Source organism: Eptesicus fuscus, chromosome 10 (assembly GCF_027574615.1).
Source record: "Eptesicus fuscus isolate TK198812 chromosome 10, DD_ASM_mEF_20220401, whole genome shotgun sequence".
In the NCBI taxonomy this organism is placed as follows: Eukaryota; Metazoa; Chordata; class Mammalia; order Chiroptera; family Vespertilionidae; genus Eptesicus; species Eptesicus fuscus.
The window spans coordinates 59,968,055-59,989,862 of record NC_072482.1 but is presented as its reverse complement, the minus strand read 5'-3'; the positions used below and the strand labels follow the sequence as shown (position 1 = coordinate 59,989,862).

General features: G+C 40.5%; 1 protein-coding gene across 1 annotated transcript in view; it reads right to left on the bottom strand.

The window, feature by feature from the left end:
* The window catches only part of AFG1L (AFG1 like ATPase), a 143,935-nt gene extending 129,199 nt beyond the window's left edge, over window positions 1-14,736 (bottom strand). The window contains exon 1 of the mRNA XM_008140042.3: window positions 14,515-14,736. Coding sequence (XP_008138264.2) covers window positions 14,515-14,650 — 136 coding nt within the window. The 5' untranslated portion in view covers window positions 14,651-14,736. The remainder of the gene's footprint in view (window positions 1-14,514) is intronic.
* Window positions 14,737-21,808: the final 7,072 nt, after the last annotated feature.

The window sequence follows — 21,808 nt, the reverse complement described above, 5'->3', positions numbered from 1 at the left end:
GCTGAGAGATTGGCCAGCGTAGGCCTGGATAGCAGCTGTATAAATTGAAACACAAAAGACTTCTCAAAAGCTGCACTAAATTAAATCTGTTACTACATCAGTGTACACAAATTATGTGATGCTGCTGCCATATTATTTTGATTTGTATTAATTTGTCTTATTGTACTCCAAATGGACAGTGGGAAAATGGCATTTTGAAGATCCACACATTAATCTACACACATAAATGGAAGATTTTAAAGGCCCCAAAAGTCCGTACTGTTCTAATACTTCAAGTTTCTTCTTTATTTCACTACTTTCTCCTAAACTCAGTTTTAGGAAGATCCCATTACAACCCAAAGCCAACATGCTTTAAGATTTAGTCAATATCATGATGTCCTAGAATCTGAATAATCTATTATAATAACTTCCTAGATAGTATTTTAACAATTACTTATATTTTTCCCCCAAGGCTTTTAATATATTTGTGATTATTTCAGTTTCCCAATTTTTTTTAAGTGAACATAACCACGAGATTTCACTGTCTTCATAATAAAACTGGATCAATTGGCCCTTTCTCTTATCTCCTCCCAGTTCAAAATGCTTGCATGGCTTTTTTTTTTTTTTTTTCCAGAGAGGAAGGGAGAGGGAGAGAGAGATAGAAACATCAATGATTAGAGAGAATCATTGATCTGCTGCCCCCTGCAGGCCCTCTACTGGGGATCGAGCCCGGGTATGTGCCCTTGACCAGAATCAAACCCGGGACTCTTCAGTCCACAAGCCGACACTCTATCCACTGAGCCAAAGCACGGAGGGCCAAAATGCTTGCATGTCTTAATGGCCAGCACCTCTTAATGGCCTGCAGTTGGGCTCAATGCATTCAAGCCTCAGCTCACTCAATCTCCTTTGCAGTTTTAGCCCTTTTCCAGAAAATCGGCATAGTTTGCTCACCATAGTCACTCTGTTTCCTGTTAGAAGGCCACTTTCCCTGGACATACAGATTCCCTGCCCTTGTCCTGTTGTCACTTTTGGGGTTTAGTGCTTCTCACTTCTTGTAGGAGACCGGTGGGTTTTAGAAACATGGGTTTGCTTGCAGGGTCACTAATAGCAGGGAATGAAGCAATAACCACCAATTTTTTTAAAAAAATTATTGATTGACTTTATAGAGAAAGGAAGGGAGAAAGAGAAACATCCATTTGTTGTCCCACTTACTTATGCATTCATTGGTTGTTTCTTGTATGTGCCCTGACCAGGGATTGAACTGCAACACTGGCATACCGGGATAATGCTCTATCCAATTGAGCTAGCTGGCTAGAGCTGAATATTCCCCAATTTTTAAGTTTTCATCTTATGTAGGACATAAGTTTGGAACAAAAAAATTCTGAAGTTCTGCAGTCTGTGCTAATACGCTCTACTTAACACAGGGGTGGGGAATGGCTGGCTCGTGGCCCGTATAAGGTCTGTAAAATCATTTGGTCTGGCCCTGCCAAGGCATTAGGGGTGAGTTAATTAAATGTTTGAACAAATATAGCACACTAATTTTTAAGTTGATAATTTTGTATGGCCCTCGAATAATGTTATAAATATCCAAATGACCCTTGGCAGAAAAAGGTTCCCCACCCCTGACTTAATGGATCTCACTACATTAATAAATAATATAATAAGCCCCAATTATACTCTTCTTAATAGCACGTGGTAGCCTTAATGCAGAAAGAGGCAACTCAATAACACAAGAATAAAAGAAATTAGAAAAAGGCAAATTGTTACTAATAACACTAAGAATAATTTTTATATATAAATGGGTTTTTTTTAAACAAGGCCTTGACTTAGGGTCCCTGGCAGGCTGGAGGGCAATGGGAGGTTTTGGTAGCCTTCTGAAATTAAAAGAAAATACTATGTATGTATATTTGCATATTTTTTCCTGAGGCAAGATCTCTAAATATACTACAGCCTCCTTCAGATTTTTAAACCAAATTTGTTAACAAAAACTGGTTAAGAACTACTGTTTTAAACAGAATTGTCAAAAATAAATAATTTATAATTAAAAATAAAAACACTTGTCAAAACTTTAGAGTTTTAGAAGAAAAGTCTATTAATAGCAGTTCACACTTATTGAGCACCTACTGTCTGCCAGGGATAGGTTAGGTAACTTAACATAATCATTTTTATTAATCCTCACAATAATCCTATTATACAAATAACTAAAAAAAAAAAAAAACACACATGGATAAATGTATCCACTCGTTCACTCACTCATGCTTGTTGAGAATCACCTATATCTCAGATACTATTCTTGACACCAGTTAAAAAAAAAACACTAAAAACAAATTTCTTTCCTTATGGCAGCTTCACTCCAATTAAGGGGAAGATAGACAAAAAAAAAAAAATTAAATGAAGAAGGAAGGATCAGACAGTGATCAGTACACTGAAGAAAATAAGTGCTATCCTAGGGCCTCTGACCAACAGCCCTAGGGACATTTCCAGGGAGCTTAATAGAAAAACAGAATCTCAGGCCCCACCCCATGGATCTGAATCAAAATTTGCATTTTTAACAAAATGCCTAGGTATTTCAGATGCACATTAAAATATGAGGAAAAGATTGCCTGTGAAAGTGACATTTAAGTTGACACCTGAATGCTAAAAGAAGTCAGCTCTGAAGAAGATCTGAGAGAACATTCCAGGCAGAGGCAAGAGCTCTGGCAAAAACCCCCGAAGTGAAAATGAAAAAAAAAAAAAAAAAAAAGCTTCACATTTCTAAGGAAGAAAAACAAGGCTTACGTGGCTGATTTAAATGAACAATGTGGAGTCTGTCACCAAATGAAGCTGGAAAGGAGAGCCAAGACCTGATCATGTAGGGTCTTGTAAGCCATGGTAAATAAATACTGTGAGTTTTTTAAGTAGAATTGAGAACAAGTGGCCCGGGTGGCATGGCTCAGTGGTTGAGCACCGACCTATGAACCAGGTGGTCAAGTTCGATTCCCAGTCAGGGCACATGCCCGAGTTGCGAGCTCAATCCCCAGTGTGGGGCATGCAGGAGGCAGCTGATCAATGATTCTCTCTCATCATTGATGTTTCTCTCATCATTGATCTCTCTCCCTCTCCCTTCCTCTCTGAAATCAATAAAAATATATTATTTTTTAAAAGAATAAGTGGAAGGCTCTGATCAGGGATGTGACATGATTTGATTTATTTTTTAAAAGATTACTCCGTAGAAAATAAGATGGTAGGAATGCAACGTAAAAGCAGAAATAGGTGAATTGTGTGGTACATGAATTATATCTCAATAAAGCTATTACATTTTTAAAGTAGAACAGAGGAACTATTTAGGAAACTATAATAACAGGTTAAGAGAAGTCTGTAATTTGGACCAGAGTTAGCCCTGCAGGTTAAGCAAATGGACCAAGATCATGAGGCTAATAGCAGCAGCAACAATTGCTAATCTTTACTAACTACTAAGTGCCAAGTACTTTTCTAAGCATTTTACATACATTAACTCACTTGATCTTCACAACCACCCTATGAAGTCGGTACTACCATTATCCCTACTTGAAAGCTTAAGAAACTAAGAAACAGAGGGGCTAAGTAGCCAGTCCCTGCGCCCATCGCCAGGTAGGAGCAGAGCCAGCATTTGCACCCACAGGTACAGCAGAAAGGTAGAATGTTACAGTGGAAGGAAGGTGGGCTCTGGAGTCACATACACCCTCCAGATCCATCTCCTGACTCCACCATTTGACTCTCAATCACAGTAATGTCGTTCTCCATGGTGACTGGCACAGGATCACCATCCTAGCAATGATGCCTGAGGGAAAGTCAGCTTCTGCCAAAGTTTCCCCACGTGCTCTTCAGAAGGAGAGCAGGACAGGAACTCATTCCTTCCTGCATTTGTACTTTTACGTGCCAAACAGGGATACCTGGACTACTACAAGCATCTTAGAATATTTCTGGGTATACAACTGCTTAGGAATGAATAATGCAAAAAGATAGAATGAGGGGAAATGTTGTTACCACATGGAGGACAATCATAATCTTGATACAAGTTGTGATGGTCAATTTTTTTTTAATATTTTATTGATTTTTTACAGAGAGGAAGAGAGAGGGATAGAGAGTTAGAAACATCGATCAGCTGCCTCCTGCACACCCCCTACTGGGGATGTGCCCGAAACCAAGGTACATGCCCTTTGACCGGAATCGAACCTAGGACCTTTCAGTCCGCAGGCCGACGCTCTATCCACTGAGCCAAACCGGTTTCAGCGTGATGGTCAATTTTATGTTTCAACTTGAGGGGGCCATAGGGAGCCCAGACATTTGGTCAAATATTCTGGGTGTGTCTGTGAGGGTGTCCCTGGATGAGATTAACATTTGAATCAGTAGACTGCATAAAGCAGATTACTCTCTAATGTGGGTGTTTCTCCAATCAGTTGAAGTCCTGAATAGAACAAATGCTGACCCTCTTGTGAGTAAGAGGGAACTCCTCCTGACTGCCTTTAAGCTGGGACGTCACTTTTCTCCTGCCTTTGGATTCAACCGAAACATCTGTTCCTCCTGGGTCTGTAGTTCTTTGGACTAGAACTACCCTATCATCCCCTGGTTCACCACTGACTCTCCTGGGTCTCTAAGTCTCCAGTTCTCTGACTGCAGATTTTGGGACTTGTCAGCCTACATAATTGTGGGAGCCAATTCCTGTAACCAATCTCTTTCTAAATATATTGGTTCTGTTTCTCTGGAGAACCGTAACATGTATGTCATAAAGGTTAATTGTACTGACACTGTTTCCATAGAGCCAGAGTGGTGATAACACAAGGGGATCTGTGACCTTCGTGTTCTCAGGTGCTTTAATTGGAATGGATTTCTAATTCTACACATTAAGCAAAATGGTGGAACAGACTGTTTCAACAGAAAGCACTTCTCTTTAAGAAATGTAATTTTAAAGGTTTGATTCATCCTTAAGGTTTTTTAATACTGAAGGTTAAAACTTCTTCTTCTTCCTTTTTTTTGGGCGGTTATCGCTTTTTGAGAACCCATCTCCAACTTCATACTCAAAATCAGTAAAGATGTGACTTAAAGTGCAGAAACTTTACAACTTGTCAGTAAGTAGGATTCAACTCAAAAACATTCTGTAATGATTTCTCAGCTCAAAAATATCCTATTATTAGCCCTAGACGAGTAGCTCAGTTGGTCAGAGCATCAAGGTTTCAGGTTTGATCCCAGGTCCAGGCACATATAAGAATCAACTGATGAATGCATAAATAAGTGAAACAATAAATCGCTCTCCCTTCCTCTCTCTCTAAAACCAATAAATAAAAAAAGCCTATGATTAAAGAAAAGAATTAAAGATATGCCAAGATAACACATGATCATACAAATTTAAAAAGTTCCCAAGGTAAAGAAAACTATGTTTTTGCATTATTTATTCCTAAGCAGTTGTATACCCAGAAATATTCAATATAATATTTCAAGGCATTATGTGTGTTTAGTCCAATAGAATAAATAAGAAAGTTACATGAAATCAACAGACTATACAAGGTATTTATGTAAACCAGAAAAGCTATGTGTTTTATGTTCATTTTCACGACTTAAAGTTTTCTTTACAATACTTGGATCATTTGAAAATTCATGAGTGACAAAATTCTGAAAGAAAGGTAAAGAGAAAGAAAACTAATAAATGCCTACTATGTATCCAGCATACTAGTACTTTCTATATTTTTATTTTTATCTGGCATCTTTATTTTATTTTAATTTATCTTTATTATTGAAAGCACTTTCTATATATTATCTTCTCAACTATTTGAGTGCCTCTGAAAACAGTATCCATAAATAATCTCACTAAATATATTTTACTTTAGTGACTTACCTGCATAATATAAATCAAATTTCAACAGCTTTCTTTGAAATGTCATGAAGAAAGCAGCAATTCGTATTTTCTAAAAACCTCTAGATGTTTGGAATAGCCAAAGAAAAGGTAGTTACATCCAGGAGAACAAAAACCATCCCTGGTTTTCTACAGAGTCCCTTTGTACAGTCTTCAAAAAATCAAAACTGCATTTTCTAGAATTCAAAGCACTGAAATCAAACTGAGCCCTTTGCCACTGTTAATATAAGTGAGGCATCACCCAGTTAAAATGGTTTTAGTAATTCTATAGAGTTGAGTCCATTCCATTTCTATTTACCAACTGGAACCCACCCTCTACCATTTCAGTATTAATATTTCAATTACTCCTAGCATAGCACTACATTTATATAACATTTCTTAAAAGTTCTCAAAGGACTTTCTCATATAATAATCTATTTGAGCCTCATAAATGACATGTAAGAAAGGTAGTTAGGATAACTAACCCCATTCTACAGATGAGAAAATGGAAATACCAAATTAAATTATTGATCCAGTACTGTAGAATGAAACCAATATCACAATCTAGTCTTTTCAGGTCACATTTTATTATTCATCTGGTATCCCATATGTTCACCAGTCCTAAAATAAAACCGATCCAAATTCTTCAAAGTAACAGTTATGGAATAAAAGGAGCTTCACTTCTTCACAAAAAGAAATAAGATTGTTGCCAAAAAGAACACGCTCAGTTAAATGAAATCAAAACTATATAAGAAACCGAGATTTCCAGTTTAAAATGTTTACCCAACTGCTGTGAGAAAAATGCACAATCAGGAAAAGCACATTTAATATTTCTAAAGGGCTGGATTAAAATTTCAGCTGTAAACTTCATTACTATAATTAGATTTTAATGCATATTTATTAAACATCCTTTCAAATACTGTGTTCACAATTCCTCATGAGTTACTTGTACATGTGTAGATTTTAACAAACTGGTAACAGTGGCCACTGACCAGAAATGTTCCCCTACAATAACAGAAGCCCATGCTAAGGTCATAAGCATCCTATGTATGCTCTCTTATATCTAATCATACCAAAATAAAGATTCAGCTGCTTTTTTGAAAACTGCAATGGTCAACAACGACCCAAAAAGTCAGACTTACCAGTGACATTAAAGACCTATGTTTGGCCCTGGCTGGTCTGGCTCAGTGGATAGAGTGTCAGCCTGCAGACTAGAGGATCCTGGGTTCGATTCCAGTCAAGGGCACATGCCTGGGTTCCAGGCTCAATCCCCAGTGGGAGGCATGCAGGAGGTAGCCAATCAATGATTCTCTCTCATCATTGGTGTTTCTATCTCTCTCGCCCTCTCCCTTTCTCTCTGAAATCAATAAAAATAAAATAAAAAAAGACCTATGTTTGATTCAGTGATGAAAAAACAAAGTGCAGAATAGAAGAAAATCAAATCTTCATAAAACTCCTTTTTTTTTAATGTATATATTTTTGTCTTGATTTCAGAGAGGGAGAAAGAGAGAAACATCAATGATGAGAATCATTGATTGGCTGCCTCCTGCACATCCCCCCTTTGGATGGAGCCCACAACCCCCACCAGGAATCAAACCGGGACCTCTTGGTTCATAGGTCAATGCTCAACCCCTTAGCCACACCAGCCAGGGCCATAAACTCTTTCTTTAGAAAAACAACATAAGCCAGCATCAAGGAATGCATCATGAGATGATGTGCCTTATTTATAAAAGGCTGATTTAGGAGCTATTAAAAGGCTGCTTTTGTGTTACAAAGAAAAATTATCAAAATTAAAACTAAATGCTTGCTGGTTATTTTTTTTCCTTTAGGAGCTAGTTAATCTTAAGTGACAATATGTATAATTTTACAAAAGGAAAAAAATTGTACTTTAAATTTCATGATAACAAATCAGTAAAACACTGCCCTACATATCTGAATAAAGCTATTCTGAAATAATTACAGGCATACTGAGTAACTCCTTAACATTCACCCATACAATATTTAATAATAAGATCTACAGGGTCTATTTTCCTTCAAAAGATAAAGAAAAGTAACATCTATGTTATGTTCATTTATTTTAAATTTTATACCTTCACACATATATAAATGAGAATTTTAAAATGGAATCTTACAGGAATTACATTTAAGATATAAATTGCATCACGCCGAAACCGGTTTGGCTCAGTGGATAGAGCATCGGCCTGCAGACTGAGGGGTCCCGGGTTCGATTCCGGTCAAGGGCATGTATCTTGGTTGCGGGCACATCCCCAGTGGGGAGTGTGTAGGAGGCAGCTGAATCAGTGTTTCTCTCTCATCAATGTTTCTAACTATCCCTCTTCCTCTCCCTTCCTCTCTGTAAAAAAATCAATAAAATATTTTTTTTATTTTTTTATTTTTTTTTTATTTTTTAATTTCTTTATTGATTAAGGTGTCACATATTTGTCCTCATCCCCCCATTCCCATCCCACCCCCCTCCCCACGCATGCCCCAACCCCCTGTTGAACTTAACCGTTGGATAGGCTCATATGCATGCACACAAGTCCTTTGGTTGAACTCTCCCCCTCCCCCCACCCTCCCCTATCCTCCCTCTGAGGCCCGATAGTCCGATCGATGCCTCTTGTTTCTGGTTCTGTTCTTGTTCCTCAGTTAAAATATATTTTTTTAAAAAATTAAAAAAAAAAGATATAAATTGCATCATGAAACTATTAAGGAACTAAAAATTGTTGAGAACTACTGCACCTAGCCAAAAATATGGATAGATAACATATTGAAAAAGTAACTTCTGGGATAAGGTGGATGGAGAGAAGAAATAAGAAGGGACAATCAGGACAATGAAAGAGGTTATAAAAAAAGATCCTGGGGATTAAAGTATCAGGTACCTCCAGTAGGGCAGGCGTAGAAAAGGGACCTCAATAGAGAACATTAGGCAAGAAAGACAAAACACAGCAGGAACAGACACATTCAAAAGGCTCTGAAGAGAGAAACTGGAACAAATCTTAGTCACAGATCAAAGAAAATATGAGTGACCTAGGAAAAAAAAGTGTTAGATATGTTCAAACTGAGGCTAGATGACCTTTCGTCGGAGAATTTATAGAGCATCTTACTTCACTGGGAGCAAAGGCTGAACTACCAGTTTCTAGACCCTTGACATCCATTATTTCTGTGGGACTTTTTGTGAAAAGACAAATCCAAAATAGTCATACTCCATTTATATTCATCATTTACTTAAAGAGACTGAAGCTCTTGAGGTATGAAGCAGTGATAAATCAATAGTATATCAATAATCCATTTCTGGACTTTTAAAGTTCCTTTCCATCACTTCTACTCTTAGACACACCCTATTTCATCTGCCCCACCCTCCACCCCAGAACTACATATAGGGCACTAGCTATGCTTATATAAGTTGTGCTATGCTTTAAAAAAAATTAATTGAAGGAAACTGTTATCACGAAGTGAGTCTCATGAAGTTAGGCATGAAGATGCTTTTCTAATCTATATATATATATAATCTATAACATATAAAGAGGTAATATACAAATTGTCCGGGACACTGTAATGTCATGACTGCTCAAGCAGGAGGCTGCACCGTGCAGGTGGGCATGAGGAGACTGCATGCACGGTGATGGCGCCGGCCTGGAGAGAAGAGGGCCTGCCAGCAGCAGCGCGCCGGCAGTCCTGCCTCTGCGCGTGAGCAGCACAGGAAACACCTTTTCTGACCTCTCACTGGCTAAGCTCCCGGTACGCCACTCACAGTGTTCTTGGTAACTTGGGTAATAAGAATCCAAGAAGGTGATCTAGGGTTTTTCCACCTCACTCCTGGAGGAAAAAACAGAGGTCCACTGCTGGAGGGGCTAAGAAATGTCATATCCTGCCCTAGCCGGTTTGGCTCAATGGATAGAGCCTTGGCCTGCGGACCGCAGGGTCCAGGTTCGATTCTGGTCAAGGGCATGTACCTAGGTTGCAGGCTTCTCCCTGGCCGGGGCCCAGGTCAGAGCTCATGCAGGAGGCAACCAATCGAAGTGTCCCTCTCACATTGATGTTTCTCTCTCTCTTCCACGCTCTCTAAAAATAAATGGAAAAGTATCCTCAGGTGAGGATAAAACGAAAGAAAGAAACAAAGAAACAAAGAAACAAGGAAGGAAGGAAGGAAGGAAGGAAGGAAGGAAGGAAGGAAGGAAGGAAGGAAGGAAGGAAGGAAGGGAAGGAAGGAAAGGAAGGAAGGAAAGAAAGGTTATATCCTATGAGACATCTTGAAAATGCCTAAAGAAAGTTGTCATTTTTTCGTGGTGAAAGGACTGGAGTCCATGTTGATGAAAACACCTTGGCAGCTGCGGTGGCCGGCAGTGGCTGCAGCAGCGGGGTGATGGGGGCAGTGCCTTCCCCTGATCAGCCCGGTCGCTTCCCACAGAGGGAGGCCAGATTGCAGGGAGCGGGCCTAAGCCGTCAGTAGGCCATCCCCTGAGGGCTCCCAGACTGTGAGAGGGGGCAGGCTGGGCTAAGGGATCCCCCTCCAGTGCACGGGCCTCTAGTATAATAATAAATGTTAATGAAGTTTCACATAAGGGTCTTCATCTTATTGGGTAATAAACATCTAAAGCCATTTTCTAAACCACTTAATCTATACTATGAATAAATTATACCAACCCATATTGCTGAGATGGGGTTAGTTCTACTCATATTAATACTTAATCGAGATCACCTATGTACATGTACTAAAGAAGAGATTGTGGAGCTAAAGGTAAATATGAATCATCATTTAATAGAGACATCTAAAAATATAGCATTGAGATACAGGACACTATAATAATAACAAACCACAAGATGTGACTCTCATATTATCTTGCCTCTATGAAGTAAACTTAAAGTCTAAGACTAGCTTAAATAAAATACAATTTCAGATATGCTAATTTTCAGTTTCAGAAAACATAGAAACCTTTTCCTCCTTGGCTTCTTTCCCAGTTTTCCTATGACCTAATTGCTCTTCGACAAGGTCACATTCTTCTGCTCATGTCGGTTTTCACAAGGACTCCTCCTCAGCCTTTTCTCCTTTCACTCTACAAATATTCCCAGGCTAGTTCTTCCATTCTCATGGCCCTCAACATCTCAAATTTCCTGCAATCATCATAAACACCTCAAATTTAACAAATTCAAAATGGGATCTCCCCCTAAAATGCCTCTGGCCTTCCTTTTTTGTTTTGTTTCCCTTAACAGATAGATGGCAATGCCATTAAATTACCAAAACTAGTAAATTGATCTTAACTCCTGTCTTTCCTTGTCTCCCCCAAAGTCTGTCAATTCTACCAAAGCAGTGTCTCTGAATTCCGTCCCTTGCTGCCCTGATCTCCGCCTTCCCCACAGCAGTAATTCGGACCCTATAAGGCTCTCCCCTGTACTACTACAACTTCCTTCCAAATCACCACCCAGCTTCCAGTATTCCCCAGCCAGCATCCTGATCTGTTTTTCAGGCTGCCACAAGAATAATCATGCTAAAACAGATCTCACCTCATTTCTTAAGAAACCTCCAACAGCATCCCACTGAGCTTTTGCTTAAAAAACCCTCCCAGCTCCAAGCAGAGCTGCTTTCTCCTCCGTAGTCCTACACTTCAGGTGGGCCTAGCTCATGCTGTTATTAATATTCACTGTTATGAGGAGGAGCTAATAGAACTTAGTGGTTAAGTTCGTGATTCTGAAGCAAGAATGCCTGGCTTCAAATCCCAGTTGGGTAGCCATACCTGATTATTCATTTATGAAACAGAGATAATTTTATATATCTAGTTTTTATGAAGATTAAATTATGAGAGAAAGAAACTGCTAGCAGACTGCCTGGAACAAAGAAAGGGCTTAATAAATGTTAACTATTATAATTTCATCTTCCTTCCAAGACTGTGAGCTATTCAAGGGCTGGAACTAAATTTCATTCACTTTCTCACACACACACTTAATACCAGGCTTCAATTGAATTAGCAATTTTTCAGCATTTAACACCCACACTATGGCTATCTAATTCCTAATAAATGCTTCTCCTTAACTACCTGGATGATGAATAACTGTTACATTAAATGGAGATACATTTAGACCTAAAAGAAAACAGATAGTGAAATCAAAATTAAGCATATATATTTAAATTACATAATTAAGAATTTCACTTTCAAATTTTTAATAATCTTAGCAATGGAAATACACACATCCCAAAATGGAATTCATAATGCTATATTTCCTACAAAGTTAGGCAATCAAGGAGGTGATTTGGATGAAGGGCATTTTAGGACCCTTAAAGTTTTCACAGTTCCCGTTTCCAACATGGCCTGGAGCCACGGCTGGCATTAAAGCTGAGATGAGGCATAAAAACCATGCTCTTTCTTTTCCTTTATCTATGTCCTTGTTTTAACTTTAAAGCAATGCTCCCCTCACATTACACTGTAGTCAACAGTAGACTTGAAAAGATGAAAAAAAATGTAAATAAAACATAAACAGTAAATAACCAAAATAATTGAAAAATGCATAGGAAAATTGTAAATGAGATTATAAATACTAAATAACATTTCAACTTAAATTTTACTTTGATTTAAAAAGGGGACGGGAACATCTTCATAACTGCATTTTCATAAAATCTGCACACTCAGTTACTTAAATTTTGAGTATAGGAGGTAATATGAGTACAGGTTAATAGCATAGCCTTTAGGGTCAAGTGAAAGTCCACGTATAGCCTTTACTATATAGCCTTTACTTGAACCACAAGTTCTGTCATTTAATTAGCCTTATAACTTTTGCAACCTTGGATTCATCAACCCCAAATTGAGGATAGTAAGAATTAGATGAGATAATGTATGTAGAAAGCACTCAGCTTATTGCATGACACAGTACAGACCCTCAGTCGATCTTATATGTCATTATGATAATGTTCATTAAATCTTACTTTTCATAAATTATGGTTACGTGCAAAGAATGGAATTCTATTTTAACCATTTAAAACATGAAACAGTTCCATACTTATTGACATGGAATGATCTCCAAGATATACTAAGTAAAAAAATAAATAAATGGAACAGAACAATGTGTACAGTATGTTCCACTTCTTTTTTTTAATTATGTTTTTATTGGTTTAAGAGAGAGAGGAAAAGGGAGGGAGGGAGGGAGGGAGGGAGGGAAACATCTATGTGAGAGAGAAACATCGATGGACTGCCTCCTGCCTGCCCCCCACTGGGGATCAACCCCACCCATATGCCCTGACCAGGAATCTAACTGGCAGCCTTTTGTGTGTGTTTGTTTGTTAAGCCTCACCTGAGGATTAAAATTTTACTATTGATTTTTAGAGAGAGTGGAAAGGAGGGGAAGAGACAGAGAGAAACATCGATGTGAGAGAGACACATTGATTGGTTGCCTCCCGCATGCTCCCCCAAGCAGCAACCGGTATGTGCCCTTAACTAACACTCTAGCCACTGGATAGGGCGTCAGCGGCCTTGTGGTGCATGAGAAGATGCTCAACCAACTGCGCCACAACAGCCAGGACACACTTCTATTTTTTCAATACTGATATTTATATACATATGTTTGTATATATACAGAATGTCCCTATAAAAATATTCCATTATAAAGTGGATTATGCTAAACTTTGCAGAAAAACCTTAGGTGACTTCCATAGTTCTAGTATTCATTTCAACACTATTGACCATAATAGTCAAAGACTAGATCAGAGTTTTAGCTATTTTAGCCAGTGAGGATCAATTAAGATATATAAGAGAAGGTGCTTGGAGATGAGGAAAAGCATAAGTATGTGGATGGAAAAGACAAAAATAATGTCATTCATTAATTCAAAAAAAACACATCTGCCCAACAAACATTGTGCTAAGAGATGAGGAAACAATGACACCTAGTCCTTGCCTGTGAATAGCCCGTTTAGTGGGACTATATGAACACAACAATAAAGTTAGCACTCCTGTGGGTTCGGTTATCAAAATATATGTGCATTCTGACCGGCCGGTGTGGTTCAGTGGTTGAATGTCAACCTATGAACCAGGAAGTCATGGTTTCATTCCCGGTCAGGGCACATGCCCGGGTTGCAGGCTCATCCCCAGTGTGGGGCATGCAGGAGGCAGCCGATCAGTGATTCTCATCATTGATGTTTCTCTCTCTCTCCCTCTCCCTCTCTGAAATAAGAAATATATTTAGGAAAAAAATGTCAGGAACACCTAACATTTAAATGAATGAAGCAAGCCAGGTGACAAAATATACTCCAAGCCTCTAGTGACTTGAAAAGACTCTATCCCTCAATCTGCGAATGTTTGTGGAAGTGTGTCTGTCCCAGAACCCCAAGAACCAGAGGTCCCCCGGGGGTCCCAGGCGTGGCTTTTAGATCCGGTGCCTGGCCACCAGCCCGGACCGCTTGGGAGGGCGCAGGACGGAGGGTCCCCCGCAGTCTCGGCCCCACACCGGCACCCCTTCTAGCCAGGCCCTTCCACACCTGGGCTCACCAGGCCTTCGCTCTCCAAAGCCAGGAGGGAACAGGCTCTGGGTCGACCTCTGACCCTCAAGATGCCAGCCGGGGCCAGCTCCCCCCGCGCTCAAGGCTCCCGCCTAGACGGGCGGTGGTGACACAAGGACGAGAGGCTGAAACTAACTCCTCTCGAGGGCTCGAAAACCGTGAAACCGGGAGGGAGGTTTCCCTGGCCCCGTGCACAGTCACTGACCTTTCCAAAAGGGGCTCCCAGGGGCGGTGGCCGGAGGGGTCAGAGCGGCTGCCCAGGCTCCGCACCCAACACATCTCCCCCTCAACCGGCTCTGCACTAATCGCAGGGTAGCCAAGGGCGGCCAGGAGGCCGCCATCTTGAGCTCCGTACCAGAGAAGGAAGAGGAAAACTTTATTGAGACCCAGGAGAGAGACGGTGGCACAGACAGATCCAACGGTGCTCGCGGAAGGCTCCGCCCGAGAGAACGAAGGGAGCAGCCCAGGAACGCGACCTCCGGTAGAAAAGGGGCGGGCTGGCCTCCTGTGCCCTTTCGTCCCGCAGGTCGCTGCCAGCCGGGACTACGACCCCCAGCATGCAGTGCGGCGGCGCCGAGGGCGGAGGGCAGGGAGGGGCGGGGCGGGCAGCTCCAGGCTCGGTGGGCGGGGCAATTCTGAGCCCAGCGCTGGATGCAGAGGAGCCCAAAATGTTTTCATGGAATTGGACCTGGAGTACGACGTGTAACCACCCCTGAACCTTTTTCAATTGGCGTACTCTAGCCAGATTCCGAAACCTAAATAAAACGTAGGTGACTCAGTGGTAGCCCCAATTTTTATTTATTTATTTACTTATTTTTTTTTTTTTTTTGCCTCTAGCGCCCAGTTCATCTTTGGCAGGATACCTGAAGCGTTTTCTTACCATTTTTATTTTCTGTATTAGAATAGCATAAATCTTTTTCAAAATGACATATGCTGAAATGTTTTGAAAGAATTCACAAGTGACATGGGAAAGCCAAGGGCCTGAAATGGACAGTGAGTTAAGGGAGTGGCCATGGGTTAGTGTATCCAAAGATGAATTTCTGAGTGATCTGCCCTAATTTTATTTAACAAAAATGTTTTGAGAAACAATGATAAGTGTGTTGGGAATGCAAATTGCTGTCCAGAAGAGGCTGGCAGTCCAGTAGGAGGGGTGAAGAAAAAGACAAAAGATTCTACCAAGTGCTGTGAAATCAATGAAAAAGCACTTTGGGAAATCTGGAAGGCCTACTGGAAGCTTTTTTGTTTTTAATCCTTACCAGAAGACATGCTTAGAAAGAGAAAGGGAGAGAGAAACATTGATGGGAGTCCTCCTTAAGTAAGAATTATGTATTTGCCAACCTTCCAACGAAAGTTACCATTTTTTCCTTTACTGAAACATTGTCTAACTTGTAACTAGAGACTGGCTAAAGACAATATTTGAAGTCAAGTTCAATGCTTAAATCTTTATTTAGTTTCTACTTATTTTCTACAACAGATTAAAAATAACTAGTTCTTTTTGTTTTCCAGCTTTGAATATCCTTTATGAGCATATGCTTTTTAATTTCTTTTTAAGATATATTTTTATTGTTTTCAGAGTGAGAGATAGAAACATCAACGATGAGAGAGAATACCTACTGGGTATCGAGCCCACGTTCTGGGCATGCGCCCTTGACCGGAATCAAACCCAGGACCCTTCAGTCCTCAGGCCAACGCTCTAGCCACTGAGCCAAACCAGCTAGGGCAGGATATGCTTTTTAAAAAAATGTTTAACCCAATGATAATGCGTATGTATTTACCTACATATTTCCTCCATAAATATCACTTGCCCAAATGTTGAAGGGGGAGGAGAGACTTTTCTCATATAATTTCTCCACATGACCTTCCTGCCATCTTTCTTTTAAAAATAGCAGCAACCCCAACTAATTCTAACTGTCCCAACTCCACATGCAAATTTGTAATCTTGGAGCGATCTTCAATTAATTCCTTTCCCTCCTCACTCAGATCCAACCCTGCACCAGATATGATTAAATTTATCTTAATATGGCTTTAAATCATCTACTCTCATTGGATCTTCCTCCTCCTGTCTTTACTAGGCTAATGCAGTCATCTCCTAACTGGCTCTGTCTCTTTCTCCTGGCTCCATCTTGCTGTCAGAGTTGTTTTAAAAAATGTGACCTAAAAATGTGATCTAAACTTGGAATGCCTGCCCACTGTCTACAGAATTTCTTTATTATAGACCTTTAGAAAATCAAGATCTGGCTCCTATCATCCTTACTATCTCATTATCAAGTATCTCATTTGTGTTCATGAACCTTCATATACATTATTTTGAGAAAACTGGAAAAATGATCCCATTTCCTCTCTCATTTATTTCCTGTTTTCTCATACTTTTTTTATATTAGAAAAATAATCACTTTAATGTAAATAATTATAAAACCTAGTAATTGAATTTTAATATTTGCAGGGCAACTCCACGGGTTTTCCAGGTTTAATGTTGCACATGTTTTTAGTATTCATTTTATAAAAGAAAAATAAACTTCATGTAGATGGATATCCAGACTTAGTAAGAAAAATCATTTTTAGAGCAAATTGTTCTATATGTAGAACATGAGAGGAGGTGAGTTCAGGATCTTCCTACATCACCATCTTGAACTGGAACCAAAAAAATTACTTGTAGATCCTCAAGGGACCTTAAAGATCTGATTTTAACCCAGCAGTTTGCATATTAAGACTCAATGATTCTGAGCAATAAAGTAACTTCCCCAAGGTAGCTAAGCTACTACCCCTTCTTTTCTTTTTTCTTTTTTTAAATATATTTTATTGATTTTTTACAGAGAGGAAGGGAGAGGGATAGAGAGTTAGAAACATTGATGAGAGAGAAACATCAATCAGCTGCCTCCTGCACACCCCCCACTGGGGATGTGCCCGCAACCAAGGTACATGCCCTTGACTGGAATCGAACCCAGGACCCTTCAGTCCTCAGGCCGACGCTCTATCCACTGAGCCAAACCGGTTTTGGCCCCCTTCTTAAAATTAACTGAACAGTAATAGGGACTGAAAGCTTGTTTATTCAATGAGATAGTTCTTTAAATAGCCCTTAAGTCAGTTGTATATCTAGACAAAAAGTAAACCGAGCCACATAGAATTTTAATTATCACTGAGTGATGGTCATAAGCAACCTAGTTTTGTTGGTTAGATGCAGTGCATATAGGCAATCAAATAGACTGAATATTTTTCAGTTCTACAGACTGCTTTTTCTGAGGAACTAAAGTTGGCCTAAAATGCAGCCAATCTTCAAAACTCAAAGATGGAATGATAAAACTATATGAACTCATTTGTTTACAAGTATTAGTACTTGTACCAGGTGCCTATTCTCAGAATTAGCCATGATTTGGCCTAGACCTCAAAGGAATAAGCTGGGTGTTGTGTTGTGTTTGTTTTCTAATGGGCACCTTGGGAAATTACTTGAATAAGTTTTAAATCAAGATGAGTTTTATTTACCCAAGTTTACTAGTAACAGAGCAGTTCTCAATCTAGAATCTCTAGATGATAAAAACTGAATACCTTTTAGTCATGGGGCATATCTAATTCAAGAAGGATTTATTACAAAGTTGAATGTCTTCTGCAAAAACTGGATAAAACTAAGGGACCAGATGATAACAGTGTTGAGACCACCAATGTCTATACACACCAATTGTAAGGGCCCAATTTTCCCAGCATGTATCTCACTTAGGCCAAGAAATTCTCATCAACTTCAAAGGGAGAGATGGTCACCCACAGATCTGAGTTTGCAGTATCCAGGGCTTACTCAGCAGGAATACATGCTATAATCTATGGTACCAGGCTTCATTTCTTTAGTTCAAATCAACTCAGCTGGATTTTGAAGCTTTAGTTCTTGGAAATAATCAATTGTCCCTTACAATATCAAATCCTCTTGGCTTTATTTCACACAATGATTTTGTTGATTACCTAGGATAAGTATAGTTTAGATTTATAGATTGATATGCAAGACATGTAATATAGAGCTGTATGCTATACTACTATGTAGCTTTATAGTATCAAATTACCAAAATTTATTATGTAGGTAATTTGATGCATAGCAAAGAGAGAAGCTGTAGATTTAATTTCTTGTTTTGCTGTTCAATGATGTTCTTAAAAGTATAATTCTGTTGACAAGTACTGTTTTTCATCTTTAATTTGATACTTTACTATGAGTTAAATTACCTTTTAATGTAATTAGCTTTATGTAATAATTATGATCTTGAAAGTCTGCAAAGTGATTAAAGGGCATTTTCTAAGAAATAAATTTCTGGATACAAATTATGCAATTTTTCTGCTTATAGTTTTGGTGTTATCTAATTTATTACTATCATTATTATTACTACTACTATTAAATTCTTATTAATTGGCAGGTATAAAGGTAGACCTTTACAAATATTAGACGTAAGGTCAAAAATATTTTTAATCACAGATTTCAAAAGTTGACAAGTATATCCCTGTTATCTTCTCTTAAAAACATTTATTAGGCCCTGCCAGCATGGCTCAGTGGTTGAGCGTCAGCCTATGAACCAGGAGGTCACAGTTCAATTCCGGATCAGGGCACATGCCTGGGTTGCAAGCTCAGGCTTGATCCCCAGTGTGGGGCATGCAGGAGGCAGCCCGATCAATGATTCTCTCTCATCATTGATGTTTCTATCTCTCTCTCTCCCCCTCTCCCTTTCCCTCCGAAATCAATAAAAATATATTCTTAAAAAAATCATTTATTAGTTTTAACTCACTCTAGCATGTTATACACATCAGCACCTGTGCCCATTTAGCAAAGAATTTCAGTACAAATCACTCTGGATTGAATAGACATCTCTAAGAAGCATTACAATTGTTGCAATATTTTTAGAAACTGAACCGAGGAAATAAACAACTTCAGTAAAAGTGATTTAAATAACAAATAACATCTTTATAAACAGCTTATCTCCTTGAGAACAAAGAATAAACAAGGAGACAAGGGTTTTTTTTTTCCTTCCACTATTAAAGCAGATCACAATATGAGTGGGTGAAATGTCATGAATAATTGGAGAAAATCACAGAGTAATCTTCGACAAAAACATCTGATTTATTTAAATTGTCGCTGTTTGTCTTATTAGAACCTTTATTTAACCTTGTTATACACAATGCAGTATTCAAGCTGGTTTACCAAAAAATGTACTTTGGAACTAACCATATCTTGAAAATTTTGACTTTTTCAAATGTAAGTTATGGTAATGTAAACTCTCTGGTGGCAGCTGTTTTACTTGAGACCTAATTAACTGACATTGCGTTAGACTGAAATGCCCGTGAAAACGAATGTTTTGAATCTGAAGCAATAGTGAATAAATCAAGGCTTTGAATAATAGATTTAAGCTCAGGTTTCTGGTCAAGAGGATCGTCAGGCTTCCCACTATTACATTCATGTAGATACAACATTCATTCGATGTCTTCTACTCACAAACCTAGCTCAACACCACCAGGCATTCCTTATCGCAGCATTCAAGGCCTCATTTTGTGATTTTCCAACCATGGTTTTTTCTCTTTCTTTCTAGATAAGATTATGTCCCTACTAGAGGCCCGGTGCACGAAATTCGTGCACGGCGGGGAGCGGGGTAGCGGGGGGTATTGTCCCTCAGCCCAGCCTGCAGTCTCTCCAATCTGGGACCCCTCAAGGGACCTTCATTTTTTCCTTCAAGAGTGTGGTGGAAAAACCCTAGATTACCTTCTTGGATTCTTATAACCCAAATTACCAAGAACATTGCAATTGGTGGCCTACAGGGAGCTTAGCCAATGAGTTGTCAGAAAAGGTATTTACTCTCAAACTGGTTTGGCTCAGTGGATAGACTGTGGGCCTGCAGATTGAAGGGTCCCAGGTTTGATTCCTGTTAAGGGCATGTACCTTGGTTGGAGGCATATCCCCAGTGGGGAGTGTGCAGGAGGCAGCTAATGGATGTTTCTCTCTCATTGATATTTCTGACTGTCTATCCCTCTCCCCTCTTCTCTGTAAAAAAAAAAAAAAATCAATAAAAAATTTTTTAAAAAAGGTGTATCCTCTGCAGCTCATGCTGCCCCTGTGTTGTGTCCACTGGGCTAGGGGCGTGTCCCTGCCACCCGGTGGTGGCTGCCGGGGTCTCCGCACACCCCAGAGGCCAGCAGCCATCCCCCTGTGGAGGGCGCTAGGCTGGGGGCATGGACACAATCTGCCACTTGGTGCTGGAGCTTGGAAAGCCTCTGGGGTGGGGCGGGAACATCCCCATCTCCAAAAGCCAGCCCCACCATGGGCCCCAGGCTCGAGGCTTGCAGGGACCCTGGGCAGCACGCAGCGGTGGCCGCCAGGGTCTTGGCAAACCCAGGAGGCCAGCAGCAGCCCCTGGTCCTGGGCGCCTGGCTGGGGGCGTGGCCCCAAACCGACGCTTTGTGCAGGAGCCTTTGCAAGCGGCTTGGGGAGGCCAGCAGCCAGCCTGACCATGGGCCTCAGGCTCGGGGCTTGCAGGGACCCCAGGCAGCACACAGCAGTGGCCTCCAGGGTCTCGGCACACCCTGGAGGCCAGTGGCAGCCCCAGGTCCTGGGCGCCTGGCTGGGGGCGTGGCCCCAAACCGCTTGCAAAGGCTCCTGCACAAAGCAGCGGTTTGGGGCCACGCCCCCAGCCAGGTGCTCAGGCTCAGGGCTTGCAGGGACCCCGGGCAGCACACAGCAGTGGCCGCCAGGGTCTCGGCACACTCCAGAGGCCAGCGGCAGCCCCCAGTCCTGGGCGCCTGGCTGGGGGCGTGGCCCCAAACCCCCGCTTTGTGCAGGAGCCTTTGCAAGCTGCTGGGGGCGGGGCCACGCTATAGCGACTCGGGGATGTTCCCGCCTGCCAGGTTGCTTGGCGCCTACACCCATAGGCTCTGAGTGGCCAGGGGGCGTTCTGGGACCCCTGCCGCTCAGGACCTAAGCGGGGGCCTACAGGCTAGGAGCGGCCTGGGTCCGGAGGATGTTTCCTGGACCCAGGCCGCTCAGCGCCCGCATATGCAAATTAACCGCCATCTTGTTCGCTCTGATTGGCTTTGGGCGTAGCGGAGGTGCGGTCAATTTGCATGTTTCTCTATTATAAGGTAGGATTAACTCCTATGTGGATTCTATGTATTTCTGGGCTTACCATTATGTCTGTCATTGTTCTAAATGCTATAAAAACATGAACTCTTTCAATACTTATAACCATGCTATGAAGTAGTATTGTCCCCACTGTACACATAAAGAAATGAAGGCACTTGCAGGTAAAGTAACTTTTCAAGGGTTAAGTAGATACTAAGGATTCTGCCCATCTCCTCTACCAAGCCCTGATTAAATAGATTTGCTCATAGTATTATCTTCAACTCAGAAGTACTTGTATAAAATATAAGATTCTAGCCAAGAGATATTTAATGTAAATATAAGACGTAACTCAATGGCAATATGTAAGACATGCTAGTATTGTGCATAAGAGATAAGTGTGGCCCTAACCGGTTTGGCTCAG